Source organism: Python bivittatus, unplaced genomic scaffold, assembly GCF_059951505.1.
Source record: "Python bivittatus isolate LINGU-HERP-01145 unplaced genomic scaffold, Pbiv_v1 ctg000320_np1212, whole genome shotgun sequence".
Classification (NCBI taxonomy): Eukaryota; Metazoa; Chordata; class Lepidosauria; order Squamata; family Pythonidae; genus Python; species Python bivittatus.
In genome coordinates, this window is record NW_028277052.1 from 11,936,093 (window position 1) to 11,956,984 (window position 20,892).

At 41.1% G+C, this 20,892-nt stretch overlaps 1 protein-coding gene across 2 annotated transcripts; it reads left to right on the forward strand.

The window, feature by feature from the left end:
- The first annotated feature begins 819 nt into the window (after positions 1-819).
- On the forward strand, positions 820-20,175 carry VSIG2 (V-set and immunoglobulin domain containing 2). 2 transcript variants are annotated; one of them, XM_025168442.2, is made up of 7 exons: positions 820-1,215; positions 3,182-3,345; positions 4,469-4,652; positions 6,195-6,353; positions 8,375-8,494; positions 17,948-18,098; positions 19,735-20,175. In XM_025168442.2, exons 1-7 carry the CDS (start codon positions 1,149-1,151, stop codon positions 19,874-19,876), a joined length of 987 nt encoding a protein of 328 aa, XP_025024210.2. In that variant the 5' UTR covers positions 820-1,148; the 3' UTR covers positions 19,877-20,175. The 2 variants fall into 2 exon arrangements, with proteins under 2 accessions (XP_025024210.2, XP_025024209.2); XM_025168441.2 differs by having other exon boundaries at positions 849-1,215; positions 4,445-4,652.
- Positions 20,176-20,892: the final 717 nt, after the last annotated feature.

Genomic DNA, 20,892 nt, shown 5'->3' on the forward strand with positions numbered 1-20,892 from the left:
GAAACTGTCTTGGTCTTGTGTTCACATCAATCAGATTTGGGGACTTTCAGCAGAAACGCTTCCCGAAAGCATCTGAAAAACAATCAAGAGCCCTGTAGCCTTCTCAATAACAAGATCCAAAACAGTTTTGGAGGGCATGAAGATGAGAGCCAGCATTTTCAATTGAACTTGGAAAGAGTGGAAATCAAATAACAGGAGTCACATGCCTGAGGAAGGAGAACTTATCAGCAAACTAGTTGTGGTATGATGTACCAGCTATAGCTTCTGGATGTGTTGCAAAAGCAGCTTGAGACAGAGTGCAGTAGAGGACCCTATGCAAAATGTGTAACAGCAGCCAGAATTGCAGCCTCTGGAGCATTCACCAACTGAGTTAAGCCGTCAAGAATTAATTTGTTGCCATTTCTAAACTAAACTAAGAAATAAAAATAATGTTTAACGCTAAAGTGATTAGGAGAGGAGTTTTTGATGCTATAGTCACCAGCCAATCAGAGCTATGCCTTGGCCTGGAAAGGATTCACTTTCATGAGAGATGTTCTGAATGTGCTTTCAGAGTGCAGCGACGTGGAATTTAGGGAACAGCGCCCAAAATCTCACAGAAAAAAAAATCACATCATGACTAGCTAAAATGCACTTTCCTCTCTCTCTTGCCTTGCATGGACACCCATCGGGTTTGCACAAGACTTATCATCTAAACTTTTTTTTTTTTAAATGAAAGGCTCCACTTCTTAATTAATAAATAAATAAAGCAACATGACCATAATCAATTGAAACCCACAAGTGCAAACACCATGCAAATCAAAATGCAGAAAGATGCAGCAACCACGTTCCTTATAATCCAACATTGGAGAAGCCACAGGAAAAACGTCGTTTGTACCTGGCTTCTGAAATATCGATACCAAATAAAGAAGGCACAGGAGGACTTCTTCTGGTTGCGAGAAGCTATCTTGAGCAGCAGTGAGGGCGAGGAACGAGAAGGCGCAACAGGTTTATCCTTCCGTATCAGAGGAAGCTTTGTGCTGTAGCATGATTCAAAACCTCGCCATGACTGTTTGCTCTTACTTTCCTACAAGATAAAGAACAGCCTTACCCAATTTCAGTTAAGTTTCAACTCTCCCAGTGAAAGTCACGGCCTGTCTTTTTCCTGAGAAATGGCCCCCAACATGGTATTTTGGAATCATCGGCTCTCCTGCTTCCTGATCGTCATGTTGTCCTTTAGTAAGTACCTTAGGTTTATCTTTCAGTTTCATTGTAAGTAGGCCTTAAATGTATTTTTATTATCGTAAAGTGCCTCATTTTGATGTGCAATTAAATATGAAAAATAAGACCATTTCTTGCCCAGAGTCTCATGGACATGACAAAAGGACAAGGGATGGGAAGGGAAGAGGAGCGTATTAGTGCAGTGGCGCCTTCTTTGCCCATTGGGGGGACCAGATCTGAGCTGCAGAAATCCAGATGTTTACAAGGTGGCAGCAAAGAAACACAGAAAACTTGAATCCTGATTATCCAGTGTTTTGCATCCGAGATCTGGTAGCCCACGACTTGCTCTTGGCCCAGTAGTCCCCTTGTGAAGGTCAATGGTTCAATCTTCAAGTGCTGCTCCGCAACCCTTGTCCAGTAGCAGGGGCTGAGTGGGGTTTTCTTCACTTTTGCAAACAAAGGTAGCCTTACGTTTACCTTTTTCATCTGGTGATAAAACCCCTATTGCCGCTTTATGAAGTGAATCAAACATTGCAATGAAATAGCTAAGCATTTGGGGTACACCAAACATTATTTTTTTGGTTGATATTAATAGCGTCTGCAGATGAATAATTTGCAAAGTCAGGAAGGGCTGATCTGCAGAAGGAGGCCCACATTCTCCAAACTGCAAAATGTTTAGTGTGGTAAGGGGACAAGTTCTAATCATTTCCCTACGTCTTACTGAGGCTTTCTTCTGGATAAACTAATGCTCTTCCTTTCTGGAGAAGCTTTTGATAGAACTTGTATTTTGATGTATCAGCTCCTCTCTAAATCCCCAATGCTACAATCTTATCTGCAATCATCCGGGAATAAGCCCCACTGGAATCATACTTCTATGTAGACATATATAAGATTGCACTGTTCTTCTATGCACATTTATCTGAACACATTCTGCACTGAGCACAGTGGCACTTCTAAGTATATATACATTGTGATATTTGGAATCTCTGAAAATGGGGTGGGATGCCTAAATGGGGGGCATAGGAACAAAGAAGGAGACTCACGGTGAGTCAGACTCTTGGACCATCTAGCCTATATACTTCACCCAGTTTCCAGAGTTCCAAGCAGGAAGTTGTCCACAGTTTCAAGAAGTTTCCTCAACTCTTCCTGGAGATGTTGAGGGTCAAACATGAGTTATTCTGCAAGGATAGAACAAACTCTGCTGAGGAACCAAGGGCCATCTGTAATAGTTGTTTTAAATTGCAATTTAGCCATAATAACTGCCACTAGATCTACTGGCAAAATGAAATAATCCCAAAGTTTAATAGGATAAGCTTACAGTAACTTTAATAGGAAGCACATATTGTAGTGTATGTATATTTGCAAGGAGGTAGTGTGGCTTTTGAGCCTGAAATCCTGCTCTGGAAACAGAAATCCCTAATTTTCATTTGTAAAGCCTTGAATAATATGTAAGCTACTGAGACGATTAGGATGGTGGATACTCTAATAGGGCTGGGCAAAGTTTCAGTTCAGAACTGATTTTGAAACACATTCAGTCAAATCTTTGGCCTGAATCAGACAGAAGAACCACAGTGTTGAATCAAATTGGATGTCTTGAAATGTATTTGATGATTTGGATGGCTTCTTGTGTATGTGCAAATCCTGGTTGGTTGGTTTTCTCCAAACATTTAAAAATTCAGATTGGAGTAAAATGTTGAACTGGGTCCATCTGATTTTCCAAAGGGATGGAATCAAAATGAATCAGCACCCTTTCAACAACCTTGTGGTTGTTTGTTAGCATCACTTAGAATAAGAGCTGTGCCATTAAATGTGGTAGAAATGTTCAGAAGGGAAACTGCAGACTAATACAGGTAACAGGATCAAACCAACTGGAAACCATGCTGAGCCATGTCTTGAAACCGGCCCTATGAATCCTCAAAGAAGGAAAGAGGCACCAATTCAAGCCCCAAACTGGACAAACATTTCTTTTCCATTCCCCTCATAGGCTGTGGTATGTGTGTGGAGGTGACTGTACCACATGATCCCGTGATGCAGCAGAGAGGTTTAAATGTGGAAATCCCCTGCCGCTATAAAACATCTGTTGACAATGCCTTTGTTTTGGAATGGAGGTTTGCTGCTGGTTCAACGTCTCCTGATACTGGAACACAGGTGAAAGAGAGCAGGGCAGGAGCGTGCAATTTGCAGAGGAAGCAGAGGGTGAAGAAAGTATACAGGGACGCATGTTCAAGTACTGGCACTGAGGATTAGGAGGAAAAGGGGAAGGGAAGTAAATCAACAGCATTTAACTTGAATGATGTCTAAAATTAGTATTGAAGATTGCTTGCTGAAGCATGAAACCAACAAGCCTCTTCATGACCTTCCAAATAATTGGGGATGGGAGAGTGGTGCAAAAGATCCTAAACAGAGAAGCAAAAGTCTGAGTTATCTGGGTCCTCATTCCCAACCACTAGAATGATTAACTGGTTCAAATGTTCTAGATTTCTGGAAGATCATGAGCTCCTCTCCAGACAAACTACGGTGAGAACATGCCGAAGAAATGGTGGACAGCTTACAGCCCTCATCCATCTTCAGCCCCATCATGTTCTTAGCAGCTCTCAAAGCACCTCCAGATTGGGCTGCCAAAATTGGGTGGGAAAATAATTGAATTTCAGCAGTGGGATTCGGGGATTTTAAAAAAGGGAGGAGGGAGAATAAGGGCTGGAATGGGAGTGGAAACCCTCTTGTTCCCACCCTTAACCCTTCCCCAGTCTCCTGGAAAATGGAATAAAATGGCACCATGGAAATTCAGAAGCAAAATGTAAAAAACTGCCAGTGAATTACTCCCATTTTCATCTTTTACATGCCTCCTGCCAAAAATAAATAAATAAATCTAAAATTGACCCTGCCCCCACCCCCAAATCATGGGGATTTTTCAGATTGGGAAATATGAGTAACTAGGATGGCTTCAGAGTGATGGAAAAATGTGGAATAAAATGACAACAATCCCACTTCTTTCCCGCCCTTCAGTTATGGAGTCTCTTCCTATACATCATCCAATTAAAAAAAAAAGCAAAATCCAGAGCGTTTTGCAGATAAGGTACAAATCCTCATTCATCCTCTTCAGCAGGGGAAGACATTTTATGAAAAAAGGATGATGGATGTTGGCACAGTATTTTTTTTTTTAAGTGAATGCAGAGATTCTCCACAATTACTGAGTCTCTGTACAGGTTCCTTCTCTCCTCCAGGTAATCCTCCCATCTTATTACAGATTCTGTATTTTTCAAATAATAAGCTCTACAAACCAGGCGCGCAGGCCGAACGGCTAAGCCTCGTTCAATACCCCCCCAGGCTGGGGGATGCTTCTATCCGGTTGAACAACATCCGTGCATCAGATGCTGGCGCTTACATCTGCGAAGTGAACAACCCTCCAGACTTCTACGGCACTGGTTCTGGGACTGTGCATCTCACAGTTTTAAGTAAGTCCCATTTTATTTTTAATTGTAGCTTTTTAACGCCTTGCATAAGGTGGACAAACATTAGATCTCATTGGCTTAATCTGCAAGTAGATAAAATTGGGTGGATCATTCCCCAAAACATCTTAAAACTCAAAGCTGTTTGACAGATGCGTTCATTTATGGGATATGGATGAGTGTGCATCCTTACCTGCTGGCTGGGGCTGATGGGGATTATAGTCCAACATAGAAAGTTCTTTATCAGGCAGTTCTGTATGGCTTTGCTAGTTAGGGACTATGGATGTTGTCATCCTGTAGATGTGGAAGTCAGCAATATTATGGAGAGTTGACTACGCATGGCAATTGAGAAAGAGAGAGATGGTCAACCATGTCACAGACAAGCCTACCAGGTCAGGCAAGGCTGAGTGAACCTGCTGATCAAAGGTGATGGTAGTCAGTAGTTCTATTTTTTTAAGTAGTTTTTATTTAAAGATTTTACATATATGTAGAATTTATATATAATAAGAAATACATTCAAATAAAAAAATGGTAAATGTGAAAAAAAAGAAAAAGAAAAGAAGAGACAAAGAAAAAAGAAGAAAGAGAAGAAAATAACAGAACAGAAAACATGAATATCTATCTATCTATCTATCTATCTATCTATCTATCTATCTATCTATCTATCTATCTATCTATCATCTTCCAATCCTTCCTATCTTCCTCTCGGCAGTTATACATACAATTCTAATCAAACCTCTCTCTCTCCGAGATTACATGATAATTCCCTTCTTTCTATAACCTTTCTAATCATCAAAACCATAAGTCACAAAATTATTTTCTTTCTTATGCAAAAAGTCCGTAAGGGTTTCCTGTCATTGATTAATGTCAATAATGACCTTTTCTAATCAAAGAAGACAGTTTGGCCATCTCAGCAAGTTCTGTCAATTTCACCAACCTCCATGGTGGGTAAAGTAGAATCTTTCCATCTTTGTACATATAGTAATCTGTCTGGAATGGAATTATGAAGGCCAGACTCAGGGAGAAAAACATTTTCTTTCATCTCCTGAGGCGCGAGGGAGAGATAAGAGGATGAGACTGGCACCTCCCTGACGAATTCACAATGTTGTGGCTGGCATTACTTGGGAGATGGGGTTTCAGTCTGGGAAGATTCTTGCTAGAGGTTGTAGCTAATAAACATTGCTGGGCTGAATTTACATGGAGTTCCTTGGGCTAGGCCTGACACAATCTCACTGCAGTAACCATATATTGAAATAATCTTCCATGACTCTTTTCTAACTGTGTATCCATCAGTCCTAAAAGAAAAAGTTCTGGCTTCCGTTGAATATTAATTTTTAAAATCCTCTGTATCAATATGTGTATTTGAATCCCAAATGTTTTAGCTTTTTTTACATGTCCACCAAGCAGGTGGTCAGTAGTTCTAGAGGGTGCCAGATTTAAAGGAGGTGTCTGAGTCAAGCTCCCCAATCTTGGAGGCAAAGGATCTATACCATCCACATATTTTGACTTCCATGGGCTCCCGGTATTGAATTCGTCTTTTCTCCTTAGTGCCACCATCTACACCAGTCTGTAAAGGGACCACTTCTGCTTCTGTTGGGTCGGATGTCACTTTCTCCTGCAGTTCTTCTGAAGGTGTGCCTCCCCCAATTTATTCCTGGATTCAGCAGGATGCCAAACAGCCACTTCCTCCTTCCAACATGGTGCAAAGTAGGTGAAGGGCAGTCTTCCTTGATAAAGGTCATGCCAAAGCAGAGGGAAGGGTGGTGCATGTATGTAAAACAAGTACACTAATATAATAGCAGCAGGGGACAGGAAGACTGCCTGAGAACTTGTTTTGTGTTTAACAAAGGCTTACTTGCTATATGAATATAAATATAGTTGATAAGCTAGTCAAAAATAAGGGGAAAAGTTGCTACTCCAGTCCAGTGTTTGTTGAGAATTTCCTTCAGTATCTTGAGAAGACCAATTTGAAAATACGCCTTCAAGAACAGCTTTTTCGAACCTTATACTCCCCAGATGTGTTGGAACTACAAGACTCAAAGACTACAACATTCTGAAAGAATTATTATTCCATAACTGATCTTCCACTTATGGAATAATTTCTCCCTTAATAACATCATGGGGAAGATTAATATGTTAATGTTATTACGGGTAACATTATTCCATAAGGGGATGATTATTCCATAATTTATCTTATCTGCTTCCACATCTTCTACCTGTTTTGGAAGCTTCTTTTGGTCAAAAACCTGGAGCCACTGTGTTAAAAGTAAAGAAGAAAACAGGTTCCTCCCACTGTTTGCTTAAAATGATTTTTCCCAATCAAGTGCTCTTCAGATCTGTGGAACTAAAGCTGTTATTGTCCTCAGACAGCGTAGCCCAGAGCCATGCAGGATAATAGGAGTTCAACACATGTGAGAAGCACCAGATTGGAAAGACATAGGAAAGCTGAGAGTAGAAACCAAAATATAGGTTTGGGGAAGTGATGTAGATTGACTATCCAGGTTGAGCCCGTGGGCCCCAGCTGACTACCATGTATCAGAAAAGGCAGTAACTCAGTTGTAGATCCTATGTTTTCAATGCAGGAAATCCCCACTTTAATCTTGGAGTCCCAAGTGAAACTGGAAAAACTGGACTTCATTTTGCCTGAAGTCCTGCAAAATGTTGCAGTCACTAACATTAGGTTAAATTAGGCTAACAGTCCTGGTTTTCTATAAATAAGTTCTGCTGGATTCACCTGAGGCTGTGAACTGACTCAGTGATGCAACTGGAGCAGGACTTTGGGACAAAACACAATCTCAAAATCAACTGTTTTGGGGTGGGAACAATCTCTGATCAGTTCTTGAAGTGGCTTTGGTTCTACCAGATTATCACACATGCCACATAGTTGAGATCTTTGCTGGAAGGTGGGGTGGAGAGCTGTGGGGCCATGATTTTATCTCCCTCCCTTCATTCTTCTGTGCCCAAATGATGTCATCTCTGGAGATCGTCTGTTCCAGTTAATCTTAAAGGGATGCAAATATTTTATGCTTTCATTGAGATGGTCTCCATTTTGCACAACCAAGAACTATGTAACATCCATCGGGGTAACAACATCGGGGAGTTGGATCCAGATGTTTTCATTGTATACTGAAAACATGCCTAAACTTGCCTAAAGTTCCAATGCTTCTCCATCTCCCCGAGGAAAAGCAGAAGCTAAGCACTTACTTTCTTAGGAGTCCTTGGTGCTCTCTGAGCTTGGTTGTTTGCTTGCAGACATTTCATTACCTAACTAGGTAACATCATCAATGCTAGTGAGTGTGGGGTTTGCTGCCTGTTGGCATTCAAGACAAATCAGTCATCAGTAGACACATAGAAATAAACCATATTTACACACCATTCAAAAGGGACAACAAAAAGCTAAGAAGGAAACAAAAAGACCAGCACACATTTCCTCCAGCAGCCAACACCCAGTTAAGCAGGGATTAACACCAGACAAACATCAAGCAGAAAACAAAACCCTAATCAAGGAGCTACCGAGGAGAAAACCACACCTCCACCAACACTGGCAGCACAAGCTACTGTATATAAACAGGGAGCAAACCCCACACTCACTAGCACTGATGATGTTACCTAGTCAAGGAATGAAACATCTGCAGAGCACCAAGGACTCCACAGTTCAACCTTGAGCTACAGATATTCTCTTCTGTTGGAAGTTACTTTCTTATTCCATTTTGCTTTCATTTCCCCAGACCAAGAAAAGGGAACGCTCATATTGACCAACCTCACACTTCAATTCTCTGGTACCTATATCTGCACGGCCTCCAATGAGTTTGGACACCATAGTTGCCAAATATCTCTCCATGTGACAGGTGAGGACATGTCAGTACACCAAGGAATTCTTTTTGTTAATCTTTCTGAGTACCTAATTATTGTAAGGATCCTTTTCTGTATTACTTGTGTTCACACAAGATGTTTACCCAGCTCACTTAGAAACTTAGCAGCTGGTATTTGCACATCTTATTAAGTTTTGATAGTTTTAACCTTGGTTTTGTTTCTGTGAATGATTCAATGCATTTTTTCAGAAAATGGGTTAATTTAGTAACCAGGCTAGGAAAGTTGTGTGAATGGATGCACTGAGTGAACAGTTGACTTCAGTTGTCCTAAAAGATTTGGAATTCTTCTTCAGATTTTGGACAGTGACACCATCTGTAGTCAGACACTGAGCATCAGGTACATCAATAGCTCTGGTTATTATAAAGTAGAAGCGGATAAGCTTTTGGTGGCCAAGTTAAAGATTTGGTGGGAAATAAGGGCAGTTGGGGTGAAAGGATCATTGATCCAGAAGAGGCTATGATGCTCTTTTTGATGCTCAGATTTAGGATTCCTCCACCTCTGACTATTTTGATGGAGCTAAGCCTATTTTAGAGGCCAGGCTGCAACTTGACATCTGCACTCTTCTTCAGGATCAAAAGTTTTGGGGAACAGGAAATAATGTTGACTCATGTCGAGCTGTGTGTTATTTACCTCCATTATAAAAGAATGTTCTTCAAATATGCTACTTTTATTTTACCTTGGATGCATCCAAGGACTAATTCTTGAAGTTTCCATGTAGAAAGGATTTCTACTGAATGAACTCACCAAATGGTGTGCTGCTTAAAGCCATCTCCCCCGCCATCCACAGCATGATATCCTGACTCAGAGACAGAGTTTTTGAAGCTGGGATTAGAAGTCTTCATCTTTCTCCTTTCTGCTCTGAACTCACAAGGCAACTGTAGGCGAGCCCTGTATTCTATGTACACCACGGGAATCAATGCATTGACCTATTTTGCAAGGTTATTGCAAGGAGCATGATATCAAGGATATTCTGGGAAGTCATCTGGGTGTTCTAAAGAGCCCTGCATTAAAATAGGAGGCCATGCAGTGGAGCAAGACTGTATTTTCTCATTGGTCAGGCTTTCTGACTGGGAAAGTTTTCCAACCTGTGCTCCTTAGAAAAGACACAGCCAGAAGGGAAAACATCAGAGCAGAATTACTTGTGTGAGATCAAACCAAATGTCTTACTTCTGAAGGCTTAATGGAAAAGTTGGGCCATTCTTATGACTGCACTTTCAGGCAGGGTCCATAACTCTATCGGGGGACCTTGACATCTTATTTCTATGAGGGGCAAAGAATGTAAAACATATATACACCAAAAATATGGAGATATATACAATATGTAAAAAGAACCCTAGAACTATCATTATATACAGAGGATGCGCTTGTTAATGTTTTTTATGACACCCAAAAGCTGCACAGGCAAAACAGTAATAGTGTTCTGTTCATGGACAAGGGTAAGATTTTCTTCCTTTTTTCCCTGGGTTTTTGCAGTAGAGCTGGCAGTTTTCTTTCTTTCTTTTTTTAATGGTGGCCTACTCCAGGCTTTCACTAGCATTTGGGTGGGTTTCCTGTTTCAAAATGGGGGAAAACTGAAATTCAGCAATAGAATCAGACAGCATTGCAAAACAAGGCACAAATCAGGAGTCAGCATGTGGTCTTGCAGCTGTAGCTTACTCATCCCTGATTTAGGGAATGCCATTTTTGATTCTGGAGTGGCATTCATCAGAATAAATATTCCCTAGGTTGTCCTGTTCTTGAATTCCTCTAGTCCTCTTTTCCAATTCATCTAGATTGGTGATCATCATCAGCTCATCTTTGTGGCAGCGAATGCCCCAGCCCAATTAAAGAGTGTGAAGCGGAATGATCCTCAGGGAGGTCAGTCAAGATCACATAAAGGAAGTGGTAGGGATATAGGTACAGAGAAGTTCATGGGAGCAAGTTCTGTCTCCTTCTGGCTCTTCAGGATGGAAGGGTATGAGAAAAAGATGGATCAAAATGTCCTTAAATAGCATAAAAGCAGGGACACTGGGTTCTTGAATAGTTTCTTTGTTAGCAGTTCTCAACTGTCCATTCAGGGCATCCCAAATACACTGGCTTCCAACGTGATAGCTCAAAACAAAGTATGATTATAAGGAAAGTATACCCCCTTACCTACCCCTCCAGCAATAAAAAATACTGTGTCTAGGCTGCACAAATACAGATAGCCACTAGATAGCAGCAAAGAGCTGGAGCTTTCTGTATCACTTTACTGCCATTTAGTGGTGGTTTAGATGTCTGCAGACAAGTCTGGTAGCCATGACCCACCAAGAATGAAAAAGCTTAAAGGATAACAGAGATTACCACTCTCCATACTTTAAAAGAAGTCCTGGTCTTTGGATCCTATTCATTAAGCCATTGACTAGATGACTCACTCAATTTGCACAGAAATTCCCACCATCTTAGGCAAATCTCTATGAGTTTATAGTGCCACCTAGTGATGCTCTCTATGCTTTTTTGCTCAGAATTTCTGGGCAGACAGACACGCTACCGACCAAATGGTGAGTGAAAATTACTCACCGTTTTTATTTTCTAAGTACGTTCTGGAGACATTCAGGTGGGTTCAGAGGCATTCTTGTAAATAAGGACAATGCTACAAGCTGGAAATCCGCTTTGCTTCATACTATGTCCCTGTTATTATTTTTTTCAGTGAAAAGAATCTTGAAAATCAAAGTAAGTCAGGTCGGAAAAGGATCATGGTGGGCCCCTGTGGCAGTGTCCATGGCTTTCTGGATACTCCATCTGAACTGCCCCTCTCCCTCCTCCCCCAGTTTTTTTATACTCTCAGCAAAAGTGCTAACTGATTAAACTTTTCATGCACGGAACCAATTCAGGTTGCAGTGAAGGCTGTAGGAAGGATGGTGCCATGTTTAAATATTCCATGGGGAAGAGAATAAGATTTTACTGATCTTTGGCATGCTAGCTTTCTGTTGGCGTGCTGTCATAAAGCAGCTTTCAAACCGGTAGCTTTCTTCCCCCTTCCTACAACCTCATGACAAGAAAGGTTTTACCATTGGGTTCCATTGACTGCATGGATTGGCCTCCATAAACAGGCTGGACCCCTTCAGATGTATCAGGCAGGGAATGAGGATCACCTGTAACCATTTGCTTTGCTAGAATGGGAACAACATGGGGAGAAATCCCTACAGCACACCAGTTAGCGTGCATCCCAATTAATGTGGAATACGTTCAAGGGCATTTTTAAAATGAAGCTCTGCTTCTCCTGTTCCTTTTACAAAATGGCTTGCAGTATCTGTCACTTTCACTTTTCAAGAACTCCTATGAAAGAGCTGCTTGGTTCCCAACTGATCGGGTTGGGACCTCTCTGTGCTCCATCTCTTTCGCTCATGAGGTTGGACATTCCAGTAATATTTCTGCTCCTTCTGCAAGAGAATTCTGGGCCCAGAGCCAGTTCTCATTCATCCCTGGACATCGTGAGCACTCGATCATATTTTGAGCTCGGTGAATTGTTGCCGCAGTGCTGAAGGACATCGTCACTGTGGATGGGGAAGAGTGAAGTGGTGTCCTTAGAAGAGTGCAAAAGAAGCTTTTCTGCATGATGACAACTGTCCCTCCCTCATTAGTCACGGCCCATTTCTTGCATTCCTTGCAGTTGCCTCTCTGATGCTGTGCTTCTTATAGTACGCGTGTAGGAAGTATTATATTTTCCTTTTTGGTGTTTTGTTTTATGTATCTATTTGTTTATGTGGTTGATATCCTGCCTGCACTTTAGGTGCACAAGGCAGCTTTCGCAGCGCTCTCAACTTCTACTTTTCCCATTACTCTGTTAGGTAGGTTGGGCTTAAACAGAATGACTAACCTAAAGTCACCAAGTCAGGTTTCATAACCTAGGGTGGACTAGCACCTATTTCTCTCCACTCCTAGATCAATACCTGCACCACCACACCTCTGTGGCTTTCATGTTCTTGTGTATAAGGAAATGTGATCTTACTCTATGTAAGAAAACGAACGTTCCCACTGTTATCAATAGGTATGAAGTTATGAGTGTGCTAGGGCAGGGACCGAGTGGTTATCAACAGTAGCGCAATTAACATGGGGTGACACAACTTTCTCCCTCATGTCCATGTGATTTTGTGAAATCACACAGTGTTTGTGTATGGCAGTATGATTGCTGTGCCTTCCCCAACCTGGTGCCCTCCAGGTATATCGAAGACAACTTTGATCAACACTCTTTGACCCCAACTCTTCTGAACTTTGGGGAAAGCTGATTTAGGTAATCTATCCATCCCAAAGAAGATACTTTGATTTTTCTTTTGGTGTATTTTCAGATAAATGATTCTGAGTATGGTTCAACAATGTGTGCATATCTGAACAGAGGGGGAGGGAAGATAACCTAGATTTCAAAAAGTTACTTATACGATGGACTGAGTTATTCAATGGGATAATGTTTGCAGGAGCCAAATTTGTTTGAAGAGGAGAACTAATAGATCTGGCTCCAACTTTTTGCCTTGCTTTGTCATTTAGACCAGGACTATCCCTGTGTGAGAGATGGTGGGGAGGCTGGGAAAGGAAGGGAAGAAAACAGCGACATAGTGTAAACCAGTGTTTTCAAACTTGGCAACTTTAAGATGTGTGGACTTCATTTCCCAGCATGCTGGCTGGGAAATTCTGGGAGTTAAAGCCCATACATCTTAAAGTTGCCAAGCTTGAAAAAACACTGCTGTAAACAATCCAGGGTGAGTGGATGTGCCAGTTGAGAGCTTATCTCATAAATGACAACTTAGCCCAGATGATAAGAAATCTGGGAAGAAGCATTTCAAAGCATTCCAAGAGAATCCACCTTTATTAGCTCATGATAAGTGAAGCTGGGAAATTGTTATTTCTAAGATCCTCTATTTAGTTTGGACTAGCATTAAAGAAATCATACTGAACACTATGTAGTTCTTGCTTCCTGGGTCTGGCCAGCTATATAGGATTTGATGCACTGGATCAAAAAAGTCCTGAAAGATTTCTAGAGTGGACATTTTATATCATCATGAGGTGAGAATGCATCAGTTCCCACCTATATGGGAATAGGAGCTGAACCCTAATCTATGAAGTAGAGGTGGAGGAAGACTGCTATCACTACTACTACTAGGAAAAGGAGAACAAGAAGGAGGAGAAATGCTGCTGCTACTACTACTGGGGGAGAAGGAGAAGGAGAAGGAGAAGGAGGAGGAGGACTGCTACTACTACTAGGAGAAGAAGGAGAAGGAGAAGGAGAAGGAGAAGGAGAAGGAGAAGGAGAAGGAGAAGGAGAAGGAGAAGGAGAAGGAGAAGGAGAAGGAGAAGGAGGAAGAGAAGGAGGATTGCTACTACTACTAGAAAAAGGAGGAGGAGAAGGAGGACTGCTGCTACTGTTGAATTGGACTTTTCTAGTGCCAGAAAATATTCTGGAGTCAAATCATTGTCCATTCAAGCTCCGTTCTCTGATCACTATTTCAATCTTCAAATTCTGCCTGAACGACTCATATCCCGTTTTTCTAACTTGCCTCCCACTAAGGTCAGTTCCTCTCATTTAATTAGCTCTCATTTCCGTGGACAGCTCCCCCACTCACAAGCTTTGCTTCTTAGCTGAACAGCGACTGGAAGGAGAAATTAGAAGCATTGGTAAATGTTTGGGAGGTGGAACACTCAGGTTGCAGAAGGGAGAGAGATGTAAAGAAGGGAGTAATATGAAAACCAAGTATTCATTTCAAGCAAAAGTCTCTGTTACAGTTTGTTTTTCAAAGGTGTGTTTTAGGACTTGGAAGAATCTTAAGGGATAAAGTGGGGGGAAAATTCTCTGATGATGTGAGAGAATAAAGTTAAATTGGAGTATATAATTATAGCTTTTCTTCTGGGAAAAAAAAAAGCATTTCACCTTGGTTCCTGACAACACAATTTCAAGTTTGTAAAGTAATGACAACTCTGGTGGGAGGCAGCTTAAATTGGGAACTAGCATAGGGAAAGGATGAAGACACATATCTGCACATGTGCACACACACACACAGACACACACATGCACGAAATGTACCCCTACCTTCTACTGCTACTTTTAGGTTTAGGATGGAAGCAATTGTGTTCACATATCCCCTGTATCACACCAGATAGGCCTTGATCTCTGTGCATTCAGTCTTGACTTAACTCATGCTCAGGAGAGATTTATTAACTTACGTATCAAATTTTAGACCTACTCAGCCAACCGGCCATAAACAGTGAAGAGGAGCAAGAGATGACCACCAGTGCAACAATAAAAATCAATGGGATATCACTGGCTTCCCAGGATCTTCCAAGCTTGGTCATGAACCTAAACATGTGGGCTATGTTGGAAGCTCAGTAACATAAAACTACATCCTGAAAAGAGTTTGGTGTCCCAGGAAAAAAAGGTTGATTGGAAGTTGATATGTAGTTTGTGTTGCTAATAAGAAATCCATTTTGGGTCCCAACATTTTTCTACCCCAAGGACAATGGAATGAATCCCAGCACATGCTATCATTTTTGAAACAGGTTCCATATCAAAATTGCCAGCCATGGTGGACCAGAGGAAGGTGCCCAGCCTATTCTTAGACATGTTAATTTCCTCTATATAGGACTGTTTATTTAATTTCATGGAGTAACATTCCTAATATGGGGGTGCAGAAATAGGCTTTGCTAGGTGATTTCTGATCGTCAAGCAGCCACTGAAAGCAAGAAGAACCTTGTCAGCAAAAATAATTCCAGGTGCAGGAAAAACATGGTTATGTTTACATCTTGACATCAAACTGGAAATAAAATGAGCCATCGTGTGTTTTATTCCAAAATAAGTTTCTAGATTGAGATTTGCTTTTCACAACTTTAAGTGCAACCTGTTTTAACTACAGGGTTTCCCTTATGTAGCATCTGGAGGTTGTGTTGGTGTAAGATGCAGTGGCTAAGCTGCTGCCATGTGCAAGGTTCAGTGATTACACAAAACCTTTACTGAAAGATGTCCACTGGCTACCAATTGCCAAGTGGGCACAATTCAAGGTGTTGGTGCTATCTTTAAAGGCCCTGAATGGTTTAAGGCCTGCTTCTGTTTCTCCAAGTATTGATCTACCAGTTATTTAGATCAGCAGGAGAAATCTTTTAGTAGATTGGTACCACTGCCAAAAACTTGGTTTACTGTAAGTGGAAGGGTCTTCTCCTATGTGACATCTAAGCTATGTAATGTTCAGATCAGAGAGTTGCGTTTGGTCCCCACATCCCCAGTAACAGGAAAATGTAAACCCACATCCTGATTGCCAGGCTTCTAATGATCACCTGATGCTGATTTTAATATGGATCTTGATTTTCATTATATTGGTTTTACTGGCATGTTTTTATACTTTGCATACTGGGTGATTCTTGTAGGCCACCTGGAGTACTTATATAAGCAGAAAAGTGAGGTATACATTTTCTTAATAAAAATGCATTTCACTTCTGTTAGATTATGGCAGAGGAAAAGCTATGGGAAGTGGAGAAAGTGAGATCCTTACTTTGCTCGTGCTGCAAATACATTTTTGAAGATGAATGGCTTATAAAAGCAAAGCAGTTTGGAAATGCCATATGGCGTGAAGCAATATTTTAAGCATCTATACTGATTTCATGTGGTGGAGAATATATAAGAAAGATCGTTCTAGTAGAAGTGGGAAAAATAGAGAACAGCACCTAAAATAGACACAGACGAAACTTATTATGTGAGAACAGCATTTAAAAATTCAGATCTCTTTCTTGGATTGATGTATAAGACTGAGTTTGTGGGCCTTCAGTGAAATTTAAAGGGGTGGGGGAGTTGAAATTGCCATGTGAAGCTATCTGCTACCAGATGCAAAACAACAGCAACACATTAATACACCTGAACTTAAAGCAACTGAAATAAGATAGGATTATCCAACATTTCTTATCCCATGGTTGTCTTTTAAAATGAGCAGGTTAACTCCTAATCATCTAAGAGTAAAAATTGGGTCTCGATAGTTGCTTTCAATGCATTGGAATCTGTTTGTTCATTTATGGAATTTATAAGGTTGCCCCACTGACAAATTGTGACTCTGGGTGGTGTATCTTGATAAAAAAAATCTAAAATGATAACATCAAAAATAAATGCAAAATGGCCCAGTGTAACCAGTCACAATAAATGCACAAACGCATAGCCAAGGCTGAATATAACAAACACTCATTCTCACAACCGAACAGGCTCATCTAACATCTCAATGCAATGCATGGAAGAAGAGTCGGAAAGCTATCTCAGTTGCAGGAAATATAGTATCTAAAAACATGATTTAAAAAGAGATTCCCGAGCCCTTTAAAAGTTCATTGACAAGCATGCTAGAAGCAAAGAGCAAACTTGTACTAAAGAATTAGCTAGAACAATGCCAACATCACTTTCTCTTATAGCTCTACAGGTTCAAGGGCAAGATGTCTCCTTTCTTAAAATAAAAGCTAAGCATTCAAGCCCTAACAGGAGTAAGGAACCTATTCTTCCAAATGCCCTCCAACTTCAAATCCCCAAAGCTTGAAATGAGGACTCTGGGACCTGCCCTTCAGCAACATCTGGAGTGTCCTGATTTCCCACCCTTGGAGGCTGGTGTCCTCCCCCGGCAGCCCAGCTCCATCTGACCCAGGTGCTTCTATTGTCCAGAAGTGCTTACTGGGAGAAGGTGGAGGTGGGGGGCATATTTAGATGTTAAATGTGGTATTGAAAAATGCAAAGAATATGCAATTGTGCTTGTAGACTTGTAGGAGGGCACTTTCCAGTCTGGAGCGTGCAACTGAAGGACCATTGAAGTGATCAAAACGAACTCCCTCCTTAGTTTAAGAATCCAAATTAGCAAAAGCTGTTTATCATTGGCTACTTGATAATATCCAATGAAAAGAAACTTACTCCCTCTCTGGATCACTGGTTATGCTCTTGAAGTTATCTTATTGTTAGGACATCTTTTCCTAATTCAGCTATAATTAGTGGTGTATTTGGATACAGTACAAAATCAGTTTAGCTTCTTCCTTTCAAAAATAAATTGGTGAGAAAAGATTCCTATAAAGGGGAATGAACCTTACTTAACAGAATGTGATACGTACATTGTCTGCCTGCCTGCCTGCCTGCCTGCCTGCCTGCCTGCCTGCCTGCCTGCCTGCCTTCCTTCCTTCCTTCCTTCCTTCCTTCCTTCCTTCCTTCCTTCCTTCCTTCCTTCCTTCCTTCCTTCCTTCCTTCCTTCCTTCCTGCTTTTTTGTCATAGGAAGTAGAATTTATGGAAAGTTATTTAACCTACATTGCATTTCTGCCCTTGTACAACTGCAGTAAAAAGAAAAAAAGGATGGCAAAACTCCCCCTTTTTTTTGCACTTTCTACACCCTGAGACATTTTCATGTCCGTGTTAGAGTTTCAAAGTCTAACCTCAATGGATGATTTGTCTTCTCTGTGTCTTGTTCAATAGGCATTGGGAAAGCTGGAGCTGTTGCAGGTGCTCTCATTGGGGCCATTCTAGCTCTATTCCTGCTTGGGGCCATTGTCCTCTACATTTTGCACTACAGGAAGAATAAGACGGCTAAGAAGCCTCAGTCCGAATACAGTGGAAATGAAATAAGGTTAGAACTGCTGTGAAAGTCACCCTGGCTTTACTCCTTTTGGTCCATCAGTTTTTATTATTGGTACCCTACCTTGCAATCTATAGGATCCTCAAGGCTTCTGGGGAAATACATGCTGTAAAGGGCCCTTGGTCAATGGGTTTGAAGTGTGTGAGTTCAGAAGACAACAGAATAGAATTAGCTTCCTTTTTATACCACAAAAAGCGTTCAAGATGTGCTTTGGTAATTTTACATGGAATTCATCAGGGAAAGGAATGAAGGAGACTCTCTTTCCTGATTCCTAAGTGCAGCCACTTCTATTGATTCCTAAAAGAAAGCAAATTGATTAGCCACATGTAAGCCAGACAATTACTAGTCCTTTCATCCTAGGAACTTTCCTCCCATCTTTAAAAGCTTTTTTATTTAACTAATTTGGATTTTTCAAGGAACAAGTCATGGAGCCGACAGTAGGTAGTTCTGGATCTACTGTACACCTCTTGGTTGTACATAGGATATCAGGAGGTTTTCTGACTCCAGATGGTTTAACCCAAAGAATAAAACCAACAGTACAACTTCATTCCCCTTAACCCTAAACGCAACATGTCTTCTGAGTGAAGCTGAACTCCTGGTGACTCCATGGAACGCCCATGGACCTTTTGTTAGGAAGAGTTTGGGACTGGTTTGCTCTTGCCTGCTGTAGGATGTTTCCTCAACTTCCTAGCCTGATAGTTTCCCATCCAGGCACTAATCAGCCAGTTTAGTTTCCAAGCCAAAATTAAACATGTTTTAGTAGAACAATAAACAAAGTTTGTTCCACATGAGGCTTTTGTTGTACAACCTGCCACAAATCCTCCTGTCTATTCTTATCACTTCCTCCATCGTTTTTCCCCTAAACAAAGTCTGCAAAGGGAAAAAAGATGGAGCTCTTGCATGACAGCTTTAATTTAGAGGCTAAAGAAGGCTCCCATGTGGCAGTTCCTTCAGTCTCTCTTGGAGTGCATGGAGAACAACCTCCCAGCTGTGCATATGTTGCAACTCAGATCATCCCATCCTGCCATGTCTGTCTTCCTGAGACCCTACCTTGTGTTGGCCTTCAGTAGATGAACTCACTGGTCAATGGGAAAAAGACAATGAGGTCTTACAAACCTAAAATCTACTCAACTTCAGATAAATCTGAATGAGGGGAACCAGAGCTGGGATCCTGCATCTTCTTAATATGTCATGATGAAGGGGCACAAAGCAGGCTTTAAATTTCTCTTTTGTATATGGGATGAAGCAGCATGCTTATGCCCTGCTTGCTCTGCTTTGGGCAACAATATGTCTGGGCCTCTGAATTTTTCTGCCAGTTTCTTGAGACAAGGCATGGTGGCAGTATCTGTGAAGAACATTTCTATCAGCAGATCAGGAGAAAGTATGGAGAGTGGTGTAAAGTGATCTCAGATGAATTATGGACTACAAAGAGTTGGAAGCCAACCAATCAGTATTTAAAGCTAACCATATCACTTAAAAACTGTTGAAAATCAGAGCAACTTCTTGGAAGATTAAAACCTAAACTACTGGATGTCATTTAATTTAATTTAATTTAATTTTCTTTCTCTTTCTTCCTTTCTTCTTTCTTCTTTCTTCTTTCTTCTTTCTTCTTTCTCTTTCCCTAAAGGGAGGACGCTACTGCTCCTGGAATCTTCAAGCCTCTGGAGAGAAGGGACAGTAAATCAGAAAGCAAACTCCTGGAAAATGTCTCTTCTAGACCTGGATCAGTGAGCACAAGCAAATCCCAACTAAAGAACATCATTGTCTGAATCTGAATTGCTATTTTTCCTCTCAAAAGGCCAGCTCTGTTTTACTGCAGTGAAAGTGTGTTTCATCTGAAAAACTCATCCCATCCATTGTTGAGGTAGCCTTCACCTACCACTCCTAATCTTCCGGCTGTATTGACATTTCCTAAATTACTTTCCTGGAGGTTTGTTTTGGGTTTGATTAGTTTGTGGTGCTTGACTAGCCCTGTTTGCTTTTGACGTGTGTCCCTGGAGAGGTAATGCCGAGAGAATGTAGCTATCCACATGAAAAATGAAAAGAAAAAAGAAAAACAGATTCCCCATCTCAAGTTCATTTGTTGTTTCTTAGCCAGATTGAATCTAACTCCATCTGCTTTGCTAGTAAGAATGTGGTTCAACAGAAGAAGTGGATTTTTCTGCTCCTGTCTTTCCATGGGTGAGTGCCTGTGACCAGAATGGAAGCTACTGTCTTTACTTCCATTTCTGAGGAGATATTCTTAGATCTGGGTCTATAGCTCTAACCAGACTCTTTTTTAAGGGATGTGGTCACTCATGAGGGAAGAGAGTGCTGCATAAAGGATCCATGTTGCAGCAACTTCCATATGGACTACTGTAAAGTGCTCTACATGGAGCTGTCCTTGGGGATTGTTTGGAAGCCAGAACTTCAGTCTGAACAGTCTGAAGTGCAAGGAGCAGATAAATGGAGGTTCCACATATTTCATCACTTTCCCGTGTGTATCTAGGATAAATGCAAAACTGCAGACCATCATTCCCCTTCTTCATATGTAGGAGGGGATGCCACTTTGCAGTTTTTTATGGGCTGCTGTTTTGTAAAAAATAAAATAAAAACGGATGTATATCAACACACAAAACTCCCATTCATTACCAAAGGGGCAACCCCATCAATTCCAGGATGCTCCCCCTCCCATCATAATGAATAGCTTTGGTGCACAAGTGGCATAAGCGTGTGGACTGTACTGTGATCCCAATCCAAATGACCACTTTAGGGATTCTTTTAGGAACATAAAAGAGACCTCACG

Coding starts and splice junctions, on each gene's coding strand:
- VSIG2 (XM_025168441.2), top strand. CDS start 1,149: ATGGCCCCCAACATGGTATTTTGGAATCATCGGCTCTCCTGCTTCCTG. Junction 1,216..3,181: donor GATCGTCATGTTGTCCTTTA/GTAAGTACCTTA, acceptor TTCCCCTCATAG/GCTGTGGTATGTGTGTGGAG. Junction 4,653..6,194: donor TGTGCATCTCACAGTTTTAA/GTAAGTCCCATT, acceptor TTTTCTCCTTAG/TGCCACCATCTACACCAGTC.